This window comes from Malania oleifera, chromosome 6 (assembly GCF_029873635.1).
Source record: "Malania oleifera isolate guangnan ecotype guangnan chromosome 6, ASM2987363v1, whole genome shotgun sequence".
Taxonomy (NCBI): domain Eukaryota; kingdom Viridiplantae; phylum Streptophyta; class Magnoliopsida; order Santalales; family Ximeniaceae; genus Malania; species Malania oleifera.
This window is the reverse complement of record NC_080422.1, coordinates 71,356,039-71,375,274: the sequence shown is the minus strand read 5'-3', so window position 1 is coordinate 71,375,274 and position 19,236 is coordinate 71,356,039. Positions and strand designations below refer to the sequence as shown.

The window sequence follows — 19,236 nt, the reverse complement described above, 5'->3', positions numbered from 1 at the left end:
GCTACACGTGCAGGAGAGTGTTAAAGTTTGATATACATTGTTGGCCCACAACCTAATAGCTTAAACTTTTAGGTAAAGTGGTAATCTAACAAAAAGAAATGCCATAATTTTTAAGGGTGTGATCATTTCTATTAACTTGCTTTTGTAGTGGTGTTTCTTGCGTTGTTGCGGTGTTTGGCTAATGGATTCTTATGGCATGTATCTCTAGCATATTTATAGTGGGACCAGGTGGATTTGCTTTACTATAGTTGCCTTGCAACTATGTTCAATTTTCTCTAGAGTTTCTCTTTATTTCTCTAATACAATTCTTTGTTTATCCGGGGAAAAAAAATACATGGTTATTGAAGCATGATTCTTGTGTAATGCATCATGTGCTCATAACTACATGTTGGATCTGAAAAACTCATATCCATGTGCATGGGCATGACACGTGCTTTAGCCCTCTCTTCGCAGGGATCATGAACCACTGAATATTTTATTCCCATTCAGAATGAGGATAAGCAGGCAGCTTGGGGTTTCATCCCAAGTCCAAATACAAAGAGAAAAAAACCTCCGTGTTTCCTACATGATTTTTTCATCACTAGAATGTTTTTTTTTTGGTGGGGGGAAGGGAGGGAGGGGTGGTGGAGTCGGTGGATGAAATTTGATTTCATGTTGAAAGTCTATTTGAATGCCTCTCTTTATTGTTGATTTATTTTCATCATGTGAATCAATATCGTCTATGTCAAATATTAGTAGTTTTGATTTAGTTGTAATGGATTTTTTCTATGATTTATTAACCTTTTTAATTTGTAATTTAATTCTCAAATTTCCAGGACTCCTTTCAAAGTTTGAAATCAAAAGCAGGTATTTTGCTTATTTTTTCTAAAAATAATAAGATGGAAACTCCTTTATATCTAATTGGATTCCTACTACTCAATATTAGGGTGGGTGGTCCTCGCATTAAGGGAGAGAAGTCCTTAATATCCAAAACACATGTTAATTAATAATCTCTGAACCATTGACCCAAACGAACACAAACCACCACATGTTGGTTTGGTTGGCTTATACTTCACTATAATTTGTATTTTCAGAAAATTCTCCAAATGTGGAACATTGGTTTGGTTTTGGTCTCACAGCGAAGCTGACCCATGCTCACCCATAAAATGAGGATGCTCTAAATAGTATGAAAAAAAGAAAGTTAAGAGATATATCCAAGCCGCATACCTCCATCAAAGTAGACAGCAACTTTTTCACCAATAGTCTCCACAAGAGCATACACCATCTTTGAAATGATGGAATCTATTTGCATCCCTAACGACAATAACTCTCTCTGTGATCTTGGATATGAATTTGGTTGCATTGTGGCAATCTAAACAAACTCGAAGGTTCTTGATAATCCTGATTTCAGTTCCTGGTTCAGAAGCAATAAGCCCAAAAGCAATGGCCAGCTTCTCACTATGAACCTTTACCATTAGCTCCTTTTCTTCCTCCTCTACATCATGCAAAGCTGTGACAGTTTCTGTTTGAAATCCAGCCTCCTTCATCTTTCCCATCAACTTCTCCAGCATGGCATAGATTGCTGCTGCTTGCGGGTGTGATTGGTCACCAGATGTAAAGACATGTGGTATCTCACCAACTTCGATTAGAGTGCAACCAGGAGTTTTTGCCAGCTTTCTCTTCTTAGCCACTTGCCGTACTGAAGCAGCTTCCGGATATTTCTGATCAACGGAGTATATATTTGAGAGTAAGACATAGTATCCTGTATTCTCAGGGTCCAACTCAAACAATCTATCAGAAGCCACACGCGCTAGGTTTCTGTCCTTGTGTACCATACAAGCGCCAAGCAATGCACCCCACTCAGCAGGACCTGGCTCTACTGGCATTTTTTTGATAAATTCCAAAGCTTTATTTAGCTGTCCAGCTCGACCAAGGAGATCGACCATGCAAGCATAATGCTCAGGTAAGGGCTCCAAGCCATGATCATGGACCATAGAATGGAAAATTTCATCTCCTTCTCTCACCAGGCCAGCATGACTGCAAGCATACAAGCTACAAAGAAAAGTAACTCTAGTAGGACGGACCCCAGAATGCAACATTTCATTAAAGAGCCTCAGTGCTTCGTGCCCAAGTCCATGGAGGCCGAAACTAGAAATCATAGCATTCCAAGTGACCACATTCTTCTCTGGCATTCTGTTGAATAATTGCATTGCCCCCGAGATGCTACCACACTTTGCGTACATATCAACTAGAGCAGTTGACACATATATGTTGGATTCAAAACCTTCTCTGTTCGCTAAACTATGGACCCATTTCCCTAGACTTAGAGCTCCAAGTTGAGCACAAGCTGAAAGAATGCTTGTAACGGTGACAGGATTAGGACGGACATCATGTTTCTGCATTTCCTGGAAAAGAGAAATTGCCATTTCTGTTAACCCATTTTGGCTATAGCCCGATATCATGGCATTCCAAGATCCCAAACTTCTCTCAGAAGTTTCATCAAAAAGCAGCCTTCCAGATTCAATTTCACCTAATCTACTGTAAACAGTAGTTAATGCAGTTGAAACTGAAGAATTTGAAACGGTACCAGATTTCACACAGAAGCTATGTATGCAGTGAGTGAGATGCAGATGGCCAAAGGGGGAAGACACAGGAATCAAGCCCACAATTGTGCTTGAATTAATTTTTGCCCCAGATTGGAGCAACTCTCTGAAGAGTCCCACTGAAGACACAGTCTCATTGTTGCAAGAATAGCCAGAAATCATAGCATTATAGGATATCAAGTCCGGTTGCCCAATCTGTCCAAACAATAAACTCGCCATGGAGATGTACCCGCTCTTTGAATACAATGAAATCAAACCCGTAAGCACACAAAGATGAGAATGAAGCCCAACTTTCAAAGCCAAACTTTGTATCTTCATTCCCATTTTCAACTCCTGCAACTCCGCTGTGGCCGGAAGCACAGCAGCCAGAGTGGTTGAATCTAACCGGGTTCCCTTCACAACCATGTCCCCAAAAACCCGAATAGATTCCTCAAAACAAGAATTTTTCACCAACCCAGATATCATCGTATTCCACAAAACCGTGTCTGGCTCAGAAATTCCGTCGAACACCTTGCGTGCCGACGCAAGCCGCGACAACTTAAAGTAGAAGTCAACAACGGCAGAGCCGACAAACAAATCGGCACCATACCCATCGACAATCGAATGTGCATGCAACAGAACCCCATTATTCTCGCGCAAAAGCGATGAAGAGCCTGATATGGCAAATGCATAAGTAAAATTATCGGGGTTGAGACTAGTGTTTCTACGCAAATGCAGGTAAAGAGAAATGGCAGAGGAGGAATCGCTGTTCTGGGAGAAGCCCCTGATGAGGACGTTGAAGAGAAAGAGGTCGGGATTGGGGAAGGAGAAGGCCAGTTTGCGGGCATGGTTGATGGCATTGAGGTCTGAGAGCTTGTGGGTAAGCTTGGTGACTGTGACGAGGTCGGTGCGAAGACCGTTGAGGATGATTTGGGCGTGAGTTTGGCTGAGTTGGTGGGGACTGGAGGCTTTGCTGATGAGGTTTAGGAAGAAGTTTCGGTCCCGCGATGCAGAGCTCACGTTTCTGCTAATCATCTGTTTTGAAGAGTTGGAGGGAAAGTCATCGAGGTCGCTCCCTCCAATGCTGGCAGCTCTCTCTCTCTCTCTCTCTCTCTCTCTTTCTCTCTCACGACGACTTTATTTCAATTAAAAATTACTTTAATTTTAATTTTTAAAAATTAGTTTAAAAAATTTGAGTTTTTTTTAAATTAATGACTGAAATTTGCTTTTAAATTTTAGCTATTTCTAGATTCTCTATCAACCAAAGTTTCTTGTGAGTATGTAGGTGGCTTCTAATTCCAAAAGGTTAGAATTTCAAAAAAAGAAATGGAAATCATGCCCTTCGATTCAATTTTTAGTTTTGCTAACAAATGAAATTGAAGTGGACTCTAAATTTATTTCAACTAAACTATTTGGAGAAGCAAATAAATTTAAAATAACTTAGATTAAAATCTCATCCGGCAAATTAACCTAAACAACATATATCAAAATTTTAAAAAATTTATTATTTTGAATGTTAGTAAAGTTGTGACTTGAATTCCCAATTTAGAGAAAACATGGCTAAAATTCTATTTGAGTTGTAATAAATTTGAAAATTGAAATCTTTTAATTTAGAGATTTTGATTTCAATGGAAAATTACTCGATAAAAATGTGCTTCATATTATTAATATTTTAAGGAATATAGCAAAAGCTTCAAGCACATTTACTCCTTAATTTGCCACTACTTAAGGATGGAAGCAATGGGGATAATGGAAATTGAAAATTAAAACTATTTTACTTTTTTGGATGATGATGGAAGTCACGGAGATAATGCCGGATTTTAAACTTGTAATAATTTTTTCAAGTCCCTTAATTATTAATAGAATTGGAGGCAAAGGTTGTTTCCACAATACATTTGCGTTTGGCCAACAAAGTGCTCTATCATGTGATGGAGAAGGATTCTCCAGCGATTATATGACAAAAGTTTGAAAGTCGGTACATGTCCAAATCACTTTCTAATAAACTATTTCTTAAACAGTGCTTATATTGACTTAAGATGGTTGATGGTTCGAACTTAAATCAACACATTAATGCATTTAATCAAATTATAAGTGATTTAATGTGTATAGATGTTAAGTTTAAAGATGATGATATGGCCTTGATGTTACTAGATTCCTCGCCAGCAACTCATACTTATGAAAATTTGGTTACCACTCTTATATGGGGGAAAGAGACTCTTAATTTAGAAGAGGTGACAAGTGTCTTGTTAAATTTTCATTAAAGGCTAAAAATATGCAATGAAAACTCACACGAAGAAGGACTTGTGGTGAAAGGTAACAATGAGCGTGGGAAAGGAAAATTCAAATATGGATCGAGTCAAAAATCTCGTACTCAATCCAAGAAGAAAAAGGATATCCGGTGTTCTATGTGCGGTAAAAGGGGACATGTTAAACTGGAATGTTCGGACTGGAAGAAAGTAAATGTTGAAAAGCATGAAGGGACTTCAAAATCAGCGAATGTGGTTCAAGAAGAAAATTCAGTTTGCAGTGATGGTGATGTACTTTCAATTTCATCAGGGTCGGATCACCTTACGGACTCATGGATTCTAGACTTGGCATGTTCTTACCATAAAACTCCTAACAAGGAGTGGTTCAGCACTTACAGGTTGATAAATTTAGATTCAGTTCTTATGGGCAATGATGTTTCTTGTAAGATCATTGACATAGGAAACGTTAAAATTAAAATGTTTGATGGCATTGAGAGAACCTTAAGTAATGTAAGACATATACAGGAGTTACGAAAGAGTCTAATTTCAATTGGCACCTTAAATTGTAATGGTTTTAATTAGAAGTCCGAAGGTAGGGTTATGAAAGTATGGAAAGGTAATCTAACAGTGATGAAAGGGCAAAAACTTAATTGGAATATTTACACACTGCAGGGAACTACTGTTGTAGGTGGACCTACAACCATAGATGCTGAATCTCATGAAATCGTCTTGCGGCATATGCGTCTTGGGCATATGGGGGAACATTGAATGAAAGACCTTCACAAGAGGAAACTCTTGAAAGGTATGAAACATGTAAGCTGGATTTTTGCAAGATTTGTATTCTTGAGAAACAAAACAGGGCAAAGTTTAAATCAACTATTCACAAGATGGAAGGTATTCTTGATTATGTACATTCCGATGTTTGGGGCCCGGTTAGAGTAGCATTAAGAGATGGACATGTGTATTATGTGAGTTTTGTTGACGATTACTCACGAAAGGTCTAGGTATACTTCATGCAGCACAAGTTTGATACGTTTGCCAAGTTCAAGTTGTGGGATCTAGTGGCAAATAAGGTGGTGATCAGCAGAGATGTAGTCTCTAATAAGAAGGCTATGGTGAAACGTACTTAATATTATAATGAACAAAAAAAAAAAAGCTAGAAAATTGGAGCAGAGATGAACATGTTATGCATGTGGAGTTGGAAGCTTAGGGCAATGACAATGATCTTGGTCTTTGGTTGCAAGGAGTTCTAGCTCGGAAAACCAGCAAGCCGACAATCTTCCTATATAAAGATCCAAACGTACTATCATACCACCACCAAGGTATGGATTTGAAGAGTTAGTGTCTTATTGTAATGACCCGAGGAATAATGATACTTAAATAATAAAGAAAAGAGTAAAATGGAATTTGAACAGAAGGAGGCAGCAAGAAGCGTTCGTCGACGACGTGGCGACTTGGGCAAATCCGAACTTCGTCGACGAAGGGGAAGTTTGTTGAAGAATTTTCTATTAACCTCGTCAACGAGGTGACATGGCTCATTGACGAAGGCCAGTGTATAAATAGCTTGAACTTCATTTTTAAGCTTAATTTTCGGTGCAGAACTCTCTCTCTCTCCTCCCTTAGGTTCCCCTCCCTTCTCTCTTCGATTTTGGGTCGGATTTCCGTCGGTGCGAGGATCTGAAGCCACCACGACGCTCCTAGAGAAGTTCTCTACATATCTGTCGGAGCGGATCGTCGGTGGAACTCCATTGAAATTCATCCCTAAGTTGAGGTAAGACTTTTTATACCAAATTTGGTCTTTTCATAGTTATAAGAAATGATATTCACGTGAAAATACTAAAGTTTAGTTCTGAGAGTTGTTGGTTTCAGGGTGTTGCTCGGGAAACCCTACTAGTGCAGGATTGGTATTTTAGGGGGTTTCTTTTCAGTTTTCAGGTAAGGAAATAAACTAAAGTAGTTATTTTTCCACGCAAATTAGTATTATTTATCAGCAAATTAATTTGTTAGAAAAGTATGTGTTATATTTGAATATTATTGAGAAAATGCATATTTGGGAAAATACTGTTGTTATACAGGAAATGTAATGTAAGAATGAAATGTATGATTTTACTCAGTAATGTGTGGCATGAATATTATTTTACGTGATAAGTATTATGTTATGGCAAATTTTACAAGTAAAGCATGTTTTCAGGAATTATGCAATAATACAGTACATTATGATTTTGATAATACCTGATAATTGATTTATTTTCAGAATGATATGTATGAGATATTCGGTACAAGATCGTGATTGATAGTCGGCACAAGGCCGTGTTTTACGTATGATTTCAGCGAGAGGCCGTATATATGAAATGATTTCGGCGCTAGGCCGTATTTATGAAACTGTCCGGTGCGAGGCCGTATATATGAAATTATAGAAAATGCTATCAATCCATTTATGTTAAACGCTATATTATCATGTATTACATGTTATCGGAACTCGGATGTTAGTTTAGTTCAGTTTTAGGAGCACAGTACCGTAGCTATATAAATCAGATATCTATGTTCAGATTGGTGCTAACCACCCCACGAGGGGGTGGGAGATGGATAGTCAATGTGGCTTTTAGTGTAGAGTTGTAGATGTCCACCTGGCAGTCTGGACTAGGGTGTGGCGAGCCCATCGTACTTATAGACATTTTTGACTCGTCAGTGGTTGGTCAGCCATTGTCGGCTGTACAACCCGTCATGGGGGGTAATACATGACATCAGCTAGCTATTCATCTCGGGTATATTTTCAGTATTATTAGCTATACCAAACAGTTATAATTAGTATGAGTTATTAGAAATATGAAAGTATACGTTTTTACAGTTATTAAATGATGAATGTTTTCTGGTATGAAGATTGTACTGTATATCTATATTATCATTAAATATTCATGTTGCCACACAGCTGTATTTAATTTATTTTCCCTTACTGAGAAGTGTCTCACCCCCGAACATTAAATGATTTTCAAGAAACCCAGGAGGACTGGTGGATCGAGGCCGTCGTTGAGTTTATTGAGTTACCCCGCTAGGAGGGTAAGACTTGTACTAGGATCAGGAGGTTTTTGGTGTGGGATCCTAGTTGTATTTTTGGTATTTTGAGAGATTGTATATAAACACAATATTTTGAGATATACTTGACTCTGGTATTATGTATTTTGTGGTTATGTGTTTGTGATTTACATTTACTGATGCCTAGGTTCCGCTGTGTATGACAGGTGTCCCCGCTACCCACAGGTTTGGGTTGACTATTTTACTTATTATATTTTATTAAATGATTAGATAAGTAGGTCGTTACACTTATGCTTTCCTTACCAGTTGCAATGATCAAATTACATTTCAAGAGGCAGTGTGCGACCAGGAGTAAGGTAGGTGGATGGGTGCAATCATTGAGGAAATGGAATCACTACATAAGAATCAAACTTGGGAGTTGGTGGAGCTTCCAAATTGGAAGAGGGCTATAGGCTGCAAATGGGTATATAGGAAGAAGGAATCAATTTCAGAAAAGGAAGGAGAAAAATTCAAGGCACGATTAGTAGTAAAAGGGTACTCACAGAAAAAAGGAATAGACTATGATGAAATCTTTTCACCTGTGGTCGAACACACCTCTATCAGGATAGTGTTGGGGTTGGTAACTCCCTATGATCTGCATTTGGAGCAAATGGATGTGAAGATGGTGTTTCTTCACAATGACTTGGAGGAACAAATTTATATGGTACAGCCGGAGGGATTTAACGAACTAGGGAAAGAAAACTTAGTTTGAAAGTTGAAGAAAAATCTCTTTGCGGGTTGAAATAGTCTCCAAGGCAATGATACAAAAAATTTGATTCCTATATGATCAAGATCGGCTACAAAATATGTGAGTATGACTATTGTGTGTATGTGAACAAACTTGATGATGGTTCTCTTATTTTCTTGTTATTGTATGTCGATGACTTGTTACTAGTTGCTAAAGATTTAACTGAGGTAAATCAGTTAAAGGAACTGTTGCATAAAGAGTTTGACATGAAAGATCTTGGTCTAGCTAAGAAGATACTTGGGATGGAGATTCGACAGGACAGAATTGCGGGGAAGTTATGGCTATCTATTAGTCTTACTAGGCTTAAAATCTTGTTTTGATGATAACAAATAAGATGAACTTAACTTATTTGGTTAAGTGATGATATTTTAGGATTCAAGTATGTGAACACAAGGTCAAATGCTCACAAAGATCATTCAAAACTTATGTTCCAAAGAAAGATGATCAAATGAAGCTTAAAGAGTCAAAGCACGGATTTAAAGATGATATAATAAAACTTGAAGATTATGAGAGCATGGATGTTAAAGAGGTCTTGCTCAAAGCTTAAAGTATATTAAAACTTGAAGACAAGATGAAGCTAAAGAAAGACAAAGCAAAAAAGCTCAAAGAAAGACAAGCATGAAGACTTAAGTGTTTAGAATGTCAAAACGTCATAAGAAGCCATTATGTAAGTACTTAGTATTTAAATATATTTGTGAAACATGTTGAAAGCTCTTATAGGGTTAATTATGGACTTAGAGATCTTATTTGAAAACCTGAAAAAATTTTTATAAGAAATCAAAGCAAGAGAACAAAAAGGATTTTTGAAACCTAAATTGAAAATTCTGAAGTTGATTCGCCCAAACGATTGAGGTGTACCCTCAGAAGTCTGAAGATGCAACCGCAGACAACTAAAGTTTTACTTCAAACGTCTGAAAATTTCTTCAGAAGACTGAAGAATTAGTTCAATCAATTAAAGATTTATTTGTTGAAACACAGAACAGGCAGAACACTCTCAAAAGACTGAACCCTCAGTTTAGTCGTCTGAGTTGTGACTTCAGAAGACTGAACTTGAAGTTCAGTCGTCTGACTCTGTGTCCAGACTATAATTTTCAATACTTTAAGGAACATCAGAAGACCGAACCTGATAGTTCAGTCGTCTGAACACTCTTAACGGTTAGAAATTTTAAATGTTTTAATTTTCAAATAAAGGTTGCTTGTGCCCCAAAATTTCTAAAAACTTGGAAAATACTCCAAGTAAACTTGGGCAACATGAAATTACTTTTATAAGCCTATAAATACATGGTTTTACAAATCAAATCATACACCAAGAAAAAAAAAGAACAAAAGAATTGAAAAATATGTTTGTTAGCTGAAAGCTCTTGCTGTTTTCTCTTGCTCAAATCTTTGCTCAACTGAATTGCTGAATTTCTGAAGTGCTGATCCATCCTACTTCTGAGTTTTGAGTTGCTAATTTTCATCTAGAAGGAAATTAGTGATAAATTCTCTTAAGATTCAATTGTATTTCATATTGATATTTAATTATTGAAGTACATAGTGATTGAATTTGTACTAATCTGCTCTTTGTGAGAATATCATTGTACGCGACTATTTCTTCTTGTTTCTTGACGATTCTAGGTTGTTTCGTTGACCAAGTGTGGGGTATCACTTGGAGAGGCATTGCTCTAGCCTATTGAAGGAGTGACCGAGTATGGGGTACCACTTGGAGAGGCGTTGCTTTAGCCTATTGAAGGAGTGACCGACTGTGGGGTATCACTTGAGAGGTGTAGCTCTAGCCTACTTAAGGAGTGTTTGAGTGTAGGGTATCACTTGTGAAAGGTTTATTCAATGATATAGTGGAATACTTTGGTGGTATTGGCCAAAGGCGAGGTCGTAGGCTAGGGATAAGCCGAACCACATAAAAAACGTGAGTGACAACACCCAAAACTTATTAACTGGAGGTTTATTTAAAGTCTATGTTTTGGAAAGAGTGTTGATTGTGCAGCAAATTGAGAAATCAAATCCATTAACCACAAGGCTTACATAAATTCACAGGGCTACATAAAGCTAAAAATTGCTAAAGTGCTGCAGATTATATTTTGTAATTGATTTCTTTAAAGTTGATTGATTGGTTGAATGAGTGTTTAAGTTTTGATTTATTTGTGTTGTTTTAAGTATTGGATTGTGGATTGAATAAAAAACTAAGTTCTTTGGTGAGTGTTTGATAATTTAACAAGAGGTTAAAAAATTCATAAAAAGAATTAAAAGAAATCTTAATAATCCAATTCACCCCCCTCTTGGGACAACTCCTTAACTTTCACTATCTCGAGGCGGTTATATGGAAAAGGTGTTGGAGAGGTTTAGTATGACTGATGCAAAATCAGCATGTACACCTCTAACTTATTTTAAGTTGTTTGCTACAGATTGCCCAAGTATGGATGATAATATCCAGGACATGTCAAAGGTCACCTATGCTAGCGCAGTGGGGAGTTTAATGTATATCATAGTGTGTGCAAGACCAAACTTAGCACATGTAGTGAGTGTGGTGAGTAAGTTTTTTTCTAATCTAGGTAGACACATTGGGAAGTCATAAAATGGATCATCAGATACTTACGGGATACATCGAGTTATGGCATCATGTTTGGCAAACAACAGGATAGTCCATCATTTATGGGGTTTGCTAATGCTGATTATGTGACGCCCCGATTTTTCATACCATTTTTTTTCAATATAAATAAAACATATTAGTCACATATCGGCCACGTCAACACCTATGATAACCATTTAAACATAATTCAACCCGAAGCGGGTACTGGGTACACAATCATTCTCATATACACAAACCTAACAGTTGAAGTCATTATATATATACATACCATAGCGAATACACATACCAGAGTGTTAATTCATCCATAAATACATGTCTAATACATTCCCAAAAAGCAACACAAAATGCTCTAGGAGAATCCTCCATCCCTAGCTCAGAACACTCACCCTGTCTACGCAGGGTATCAACTCCCCTCTATCTCGGAGCTCTATCACCCTCTATCTCGTAGCTCTATCACCTGGTCTATCTCAGTTTCCTGAAATATCTAAATGATTGGGTGAGACACATCTCAGTAAGATAGAATAAATTATCTACAGTGTGTGGTAGTATGAGTTTCATTATATCATAACATATATTCATTTCAGTGATAATAACTTTTGAGAAAATATACCATTTCTACTCATAATCATATAAATATATAACACAAGCTTTAATTCCATTTCCAAATTCATTTCCACACCACCCATGTTTACTAGCGAAGTTCTCGAGAATAAGGGAGATTACACACCCATACATGTAGCTCCCCTCTACTCTGATATCATTTGTATCCTTACCCGATTAACTCTGGTTCGGTTACAACTGATACTTATCAGGGCACTCACCTTACTCAGTAAGCCCTCAGGCGGAGTGTTTTACTTCGCTTTAATTATTTATATTATTAAGTTACGCTATTTTGTTTCTCATTTTCATTTTCATTTCCATTTTTGTTTCCATTTCATTTCCATTTCACATCTAGCTCATAAGTCTCCTCGGTGACCAATACATCTGCATCTGTAACTCATAGCTGCCCTAAGAGTATTCTCCACGCCATGCTTCACCCCATGGTTGAGGTCACTCTCCATACTCCACACCATGCTTCCCCCCATGGTCATAGTTGTGCGGCCCGAAGGCTGGACCTAACCGCAGTTGGCCTACTCGATTAGATCAAAATAAGCATACCATATACTCGTTTGTAGTACGAATGACCTGCCATATACCTTGATCCGGACTTAGGGGGAAAAACAACCCTTCACACTGACTCATTCGAACTGTCATGCCACACGCTCCACGAGTCCATGTGGTTGCACTTAATCACCACTAACAATGGTACCATACTCAATTCAATAATATATTCATCCATCAAGGTCTCATTTCCACATTTCAATAATTCACAATTGCAGTATTCACAATGCAATTTTTCACATTTCCATTATTCTCATTTCACATTCATATTGCAATATTCATGTTGTAATACTCACATTCTCATATTCACATTTCAATATCCATATTGCAGTATTCACATTGCAACATTCACATTCTCATATTCACATATCAGTATTCACATTTCATCATTCTCATTGCAGCATTAACATTGCAATATTCACATTTTTAGTATCACATCTCAAGATTTACATTATAGATTTCACATTGCAGTATTTTCATTTCCTATATTCACAGCTCATTTCATCATTTCAATGATATTTCATCAATTCAATACTCATTTCATCTTATAATAACATATACATATCTTATTTCACATTATTCAATATTTTTCAATAAAACGTTTCCACAGTTCATATTTCATCATTTCTCAAAAGGTACTTTTTAGTACATATCATTTTTCATCATCTTTCACATTTCAAATCTCATATTTCAGTACACATTTCATAAACTTGTTATTTTCAATGTAAACCATTTAACTCAATTTCTAATACATTTCGGTATAAATCATATGCCACACAATTTTCATCTGATATTCATATCATAATAAAATTTAGGTAAAATATCATATTTTCATTTTTTATATTTCTCAATCAATAATTTTTAGAAAATATTGTTATAATTTTTTCCCCTTACCTGACTTACAGAGAGGTCCACTAACACCCTAAGATATATGTTCCTCAGCGTTCGTAGTTCAAAAGCCTGAAATTCATTTTTCCCCCAATTATTCAACACAACCTCCACAATATTAACATTTAATATTCCCTAAGCTTTATATATTCCAAATTAACATTAAAACTCTAAAATTCCCCACTTACCTTGGTTTTGGAATGGTACCCCAGAACACCAAACTAAAAATCTGCTCCGCCTAAGTTACAGAGAATCTTCCCACGAACCTCATGATGGTTTCGAATCATTGATTCGGATTATGATTGAAGTGAAATTGTAGAGAGAAGGGAGAGAGAGCCATGGGTTTACGAAAGAGAGAGAGATGGTTTTTGTTTTGATTTCAGAAATTGACTCGCGTGACTTCCTTATAGGGCTCACTGCAGAGAAAATCGTTAATGGTTTTCTACATTGTTCACAAAACCGTCGATGGTTTGGGCTTTAACCTGTCCCTTTTTACTATTTTACTAGTTACTAGCTCGCGGTAAAAAGAAAACTATCGATGGTTTTCTGTGGCCCTCACGAAACCGTCGACGGTTTGGCTTCCCAAACCGAATTTCCTCATTTCTTCAAATTTATTTTATTTTTATATTTTTTGGCTCTCTACAGATTATGTAGGGGATATGGATGACAGAAGGTCTACAACAGGTTATGTCTTTACCCTTGTAGGGGGACCTATATGTTGGAGGTCCATGGCATAGTCCCTAGTGGCATTGTTTACAACTGAAGTTGAATATATGGTAGTTGCTGAAGTTGAAAAGGAAGCCTTATGGCTTACCGGTTTGGTCAAAGAGTTGGGTTTATAGCTAGATGGGGTTGTGCTGCGTTGTGACAATCAGAGTGCTATTTACTTAGTAAAGAATCAAGTGTACTATGCTAGAACCAAATTGTAACGACCTGCCTAATTTACTATATAATAACACACATAATCCAGTCAACCTAATCCCGTGGGTAACAGGGATACACTTGACATGCGCAGCGGAAACCTAAACAGCAGTAAATAAAAATTACTTCCATCAAATAGTAAAATACATAATACCAGAGTTAACTATAATCCACAAAAATACTGTACTCATATACAATTCCCAAAATATCCAAAAATATATCTAAGATCCCATGTAAAAAATCTCATGATCCTAGTTAAAAACTTACCCTCATAGCGGGGTAGCACAACAAACTCAACGGCTGCCTCGCTCCGCCGGTCTTTCTGGGTTTCCTAAAAATTATTTAAGTTAGGGTGAGACACCTTTCAGTAAGGGAAAATAAACTAAATATAGTTGTGTGGCAACATAAATATTTAATGCTATAATAGATATACAATACATTTGCATACTAGAAAACATTAATCATATCATAACTGCAAAAACATATACGTTCATATTTCTAATAAATCGTACTGTTCATGAGTTGTCTGATATAGCTCATAATACTGAAATTTACCCAAGATGTATAACTAGCTGATGTCATGTATTACCCCTTATAACGGGTTGTGCAGCCCGAAGGCGGGACCCGACAATGGTTGGCCGACCACTGCCGAGTCAAAAATTTTTACAAGTCCGATGGGCTCGCCACACCCTGGTTCGGACTACCAGGTGGACGTTTACAACTCTACACTAAAAGCCACATCGACTATCCATCTCCTACCCCCTCTACTTGTAGGGGTGGTTAGCATAAGTCTGAAACATTATAATCTGATCTGTATAGCTACGGTACTGTGCTCCTGAAACTGAACTGAACTATCATCCGGGTTCTGATAATATATAATACATGATAATATACAGTTTAACGTAAATAGATTGATAGCAAATTATGTAATAACATAAATACATACGGCCTTGTGCCGATTACTTTCACATCTACGGCCTTGCGTCGAACATTTCATAAATACACAATACACGGCCTTGCGCCGACTATCAATCATGGCCTTACGCCGTACATTTCATAGATAATGATCTGAATAAACATGTTATTTATCATGTATTATAAAATTGTAATATACTGCATTATTCCATAATTTCTGAAAACATACTTTATCTGTAAAATTGCCTTAACATAATACTTTTCACATAAAATTACATTCATGCCACACAATACTGAATAAGACCATATATTCTATACTGAAATCATATTTTCTGGCATTTTATATTAATACATACATCTCAATATAATAGCAGCGTTTTCCCAAATAAACATTTTCTCAATAATACTCAAATGTAATACATGCTTTCTGAACATAAATCTAGTAGTAATTAAATAATATTTTCATGGAAAAGTGACTGCTTTAGTTTATTCCCTTACCTGATTTTTGAAAAGAAACCCCCTAAAATATACTTATCCTGCACCCACAGGGTTCCTCGTTCAACACCCTGAAATCAACATCTCTCAGAACTAAACTTTAGTATTTCTTCATGTACAACATTTCCTATAACTATGGAAAGACTAAATTTTGAATAAAAAGCCTTACCTTAAATCAGGGATGAATTCAAAGTAGCTCCACCAACAATCTACTCTGGTAGGTTTGCAGATAACTTTTCCAAGAGCGTCGTGGTGGCTTCAGATCCTCGAATCGGGAGAATCCGACCCGAGAGAAGGAAGGAGGGATGACAGGAGGAGAGAGAGGGTTTGTGCATCAATTTTTAGCCCAAAAAAGAGAGATTTAGGCTATTTATACACTAGCCCTCATCGACGAGCCATGTCACTTCGTCAACGAGGTCAAGAGGCAATTCATTGATGAACTCTCACCCCTTGTCGATGAAATTCAGAATCGCCAAAACACCTTTTCTGTATCTTCTCATCGACGAGACACGTCCTCGTCGACGAGCCCCTCATGTGCTCTCATTGATGAATCCCCTGTGTTCGTAGATGAGGCTATGTTTAATTACCTTCTTTAATTCCTTTTCCTTTTTCTTCCCTTATTTAAATATCATAATTTTCCAGGTCACTACATTCTCCCCTCCTTATAAAATTTCGTCCTCAAAATTTAATATTCATAAAACTCATCATCCCTTAAAGGTAAACGTCTACTTATTTTATTACTTACCCTCACTTATGGCTGAGGAATACTGTGGTTACATTTCAAGTTCTGAGAGATTACATATATAAATTAACATTCCCTCAAAACTAAAGCATTACTTACTAACTAAATTACTACATGTACCTGCAAAAGAAATGTTATACAATTACTTACCCTTTCCTGGTTACATCTGAACTTCTTGGAACAATTGTGGGTATTTCTATCTGATCTATTCCTCGAACTCCCAAGAAGCCTCTTCTACTGCATGATTCCTCCATAGAACCCTTACTAGAGGAATCTTATTGTTACGCAATTCCTATTCTTTTCTATCCAGAATCTGTATTGGCACCTCCTCATAGACTAGTGAACCACTAAGCTCTAATTCACCATAATTGATTATATGAGAAGAGTTTGGGACGTATTTACTCAACATGGAAATATGAAATACGTCATGCATCCGGGATAACACAGGTGGTAAAACTAACCTGTAGGTAACTAACCTTACTTTCTCTAGAATCTCAAACAGATCGATAAACCTAGGGTTAAGTTTACCCTTTCTTCCAAACCTCATAACCCCTTTTAACGGAGCTATCTTCAATAATACATGATCACCAATATCAAATTCTAATTTCCTGTGGCAATTATTGGCATAATTCTTTTGTCAGCTCTGAGCTGCATTGATTCTATCTCTAATGAGCTGAACCTTATCATATGCCTGCTGCACTAGCTCTGGTCCCATAACTCGCCGTTCACCCGTCTCGTCCCAATATAATGGAGAACGACATCTCCTACCATATAGTACCTTAAATGGTGCCATACCAATGCTGGCCTGATAACTATTATTATACGCGAACTCTACCAGCGGCATAAACTGAGTCTAACTACCCCCAAAGTCCAGTATGCATGCTCGGAGCATATCTTCTAATATCTATATCGTCCTCTCAGTCAGTTTGTTTGACTGAGGATGGAATGCTTTGCTAAAAGACAACTGAGACCTTAGAGCTTCCTGTAAACTCCTCCAGAAACGTGACGTGAGACACGAGTCTCGATCTGACACTATAGACACAGGCACTCCGTGAGAATGGACTATCTCTTGAACATACATATCTGCTAGATGGTTAAGGGAATAGTTGATCTTGATAGTTAAAAAATGGGCGGTCTTAGTCAACTAATCTACAATTACCCAAATCGCATTTTGGCCATGTGACGCCTATGGCAGCTCTGTAACAAAGTCCATGGATATATGATCCCACTTCCACTTTAGGATAAATAACAGTTGCAACTAACCTGCCAGCCTTTGGTGTTTAGCTTTTACCTGCTGGCAAGTCAGACACTGTGCTACATACTCAGCAATCTCTTTCTTTATACCACTCCACCGATAAAACTCTCGCAGATCCCTGTACATTTTCATACTGCCAGGATGAACTGTATACAAAGATCTGTGAGCCTCCTTTAAAATGTCTTCCTAATATCAACATCAGTAGGAACATATAACCTAGAATGGAACCGCAAAGCTCCGTCATCTGAAAAATAGAATTCCTCCCCCTGATCATTCCGCACTCAGACTAATACATTTTCTAATTCTGGGTCTTCCTTCTGAGCAGTTTTAATTCTTTCCTGCAGAGTAGGCTGTACCACTAAACTGGAGATAATACTGGAGGATCACTCTCTACTAACTCTATGCCGAGTCTCTCCAGATCCATCATGATCGGATACTAGATCTCCATAGCTACTAACACTGGTCTCACAAACTTCCTGCTCAATGCATCAACTACCACATTTGCTTTTCCTAGGTGATAGCTGATGGTATAATCAAAATCTTTAAAAAGAACCAACCACCTTCTCTGTCTCGTATTGAGTTCCTTCTGAGTGAAGAAATACTTCAAACTCTTATGGTCGGAGAAAATTTCACATCACTTGCCATACAGATAATGCCTCCAAATCTTCAATGCATGTACCATTGTAGCTAATTCAAGATCGTGGGTAGGGTAGTTCTTTTCATATTCTTTCAACTGCCTAGAAGCATACACTATCACTCTACCATGCTGTATTAGTATTCAACCAAGTCCCTTCAAGGACGCATCACTATAAATAGTATAACCCTCACCTCCTAACGGGATAATCAGTACTGGTGTTGTTACTAGCTTCTATTTCAATTCCTGAAAACTCTGCTCATAGCTGTCATCCCATTCAAATATGACGTTCTTCCTAGTCATTCATGTTAGAGGACCTGATAAAGCTGAGAATCCCTCAACAAAATGACGGTAATAACCAGCTAATCCCAAGAAACTCCTAATCTCCTAGACGTTCCTCGATCTAGCCCAATTCACTACCGCATCAATTTTACTGGGATCCACAGAAATTTCATCCCCTGAAATAACATGCCCCAAAAACACAACCTTCTCGAGTCAGAATTCACATTTACTGAACTTGACGTACAACTTCTTTTCCCCGAGTGTCTGCAAAACTTGCCTTAAATGTATCTCGTGCTCCTCATACCTTCTCCATTAAACCAATACATCATTAATAAAAACAACAACAAACTGGTCTAAATATGGATAGAAGATCCTATTTATTAAATCCATGAATATCGTAGGGGCATTCATAAGACCAAACGGTATAAGAAGAAACTTGTAATGTCCATATCTAGTCCTGAAGGCCGTCTTCGATACATCTTCTGCCCTCATCTTCACCTGATGATAGCCTGATTTGAGGTCAATCTTCAAATATACCCGTGTACTCTAGAGCTGGTCAAACAAATTATCTATATGCGGTAGATGATACTTGTTCTTGATGGTCACTTTATTAATCTCCCTACAATCTATGCATATCCTTATAGACTCGTCCTTCTTCTTCACAAATAATACTAGAGCTCCCCATGGGGATCACTAGGTCGTATAAAACTCTTATCAAGTAAATCCTAC

The 19,236-nt window shown here is 37.4% G+C and overlaps 1 protein-coding gene across 1 annotated transcript; it reads right to left on the bottom strand.

Moving 5' to 3' along the window:
* Positions 1-965: 965 nt before the first annotated feature.
* On the bottom strand, positions 966-3,673 carry LOC131157444 (pentatricopeptide repeat-containing protein At4g30700). The gene has a single exon (XM_058111618.1). It carries the CDS (start codon positions 3,594-3,596, stop codon positions 1,233-1,235), a length of 2,364 nt encoding a protein of 787 aa, XP_057967601.1. The 5' UTR covers positions 3,597-3,673; the 3' UTR covers positions 966-1,232.
* Between the last annotated feature and the right edge of the window lie 15,563 nt (positions 3,674-19,236).

Excerpts from the sequence above, each read along its gene's own strand:
- LOC131157444 (XM_058111618.1), bottom strand. The coding sequence starts at position 3,596 with ATGATTAGCAGAAACGTGAGCTCTGCATCGCGGGACCGAAACTTCTTC.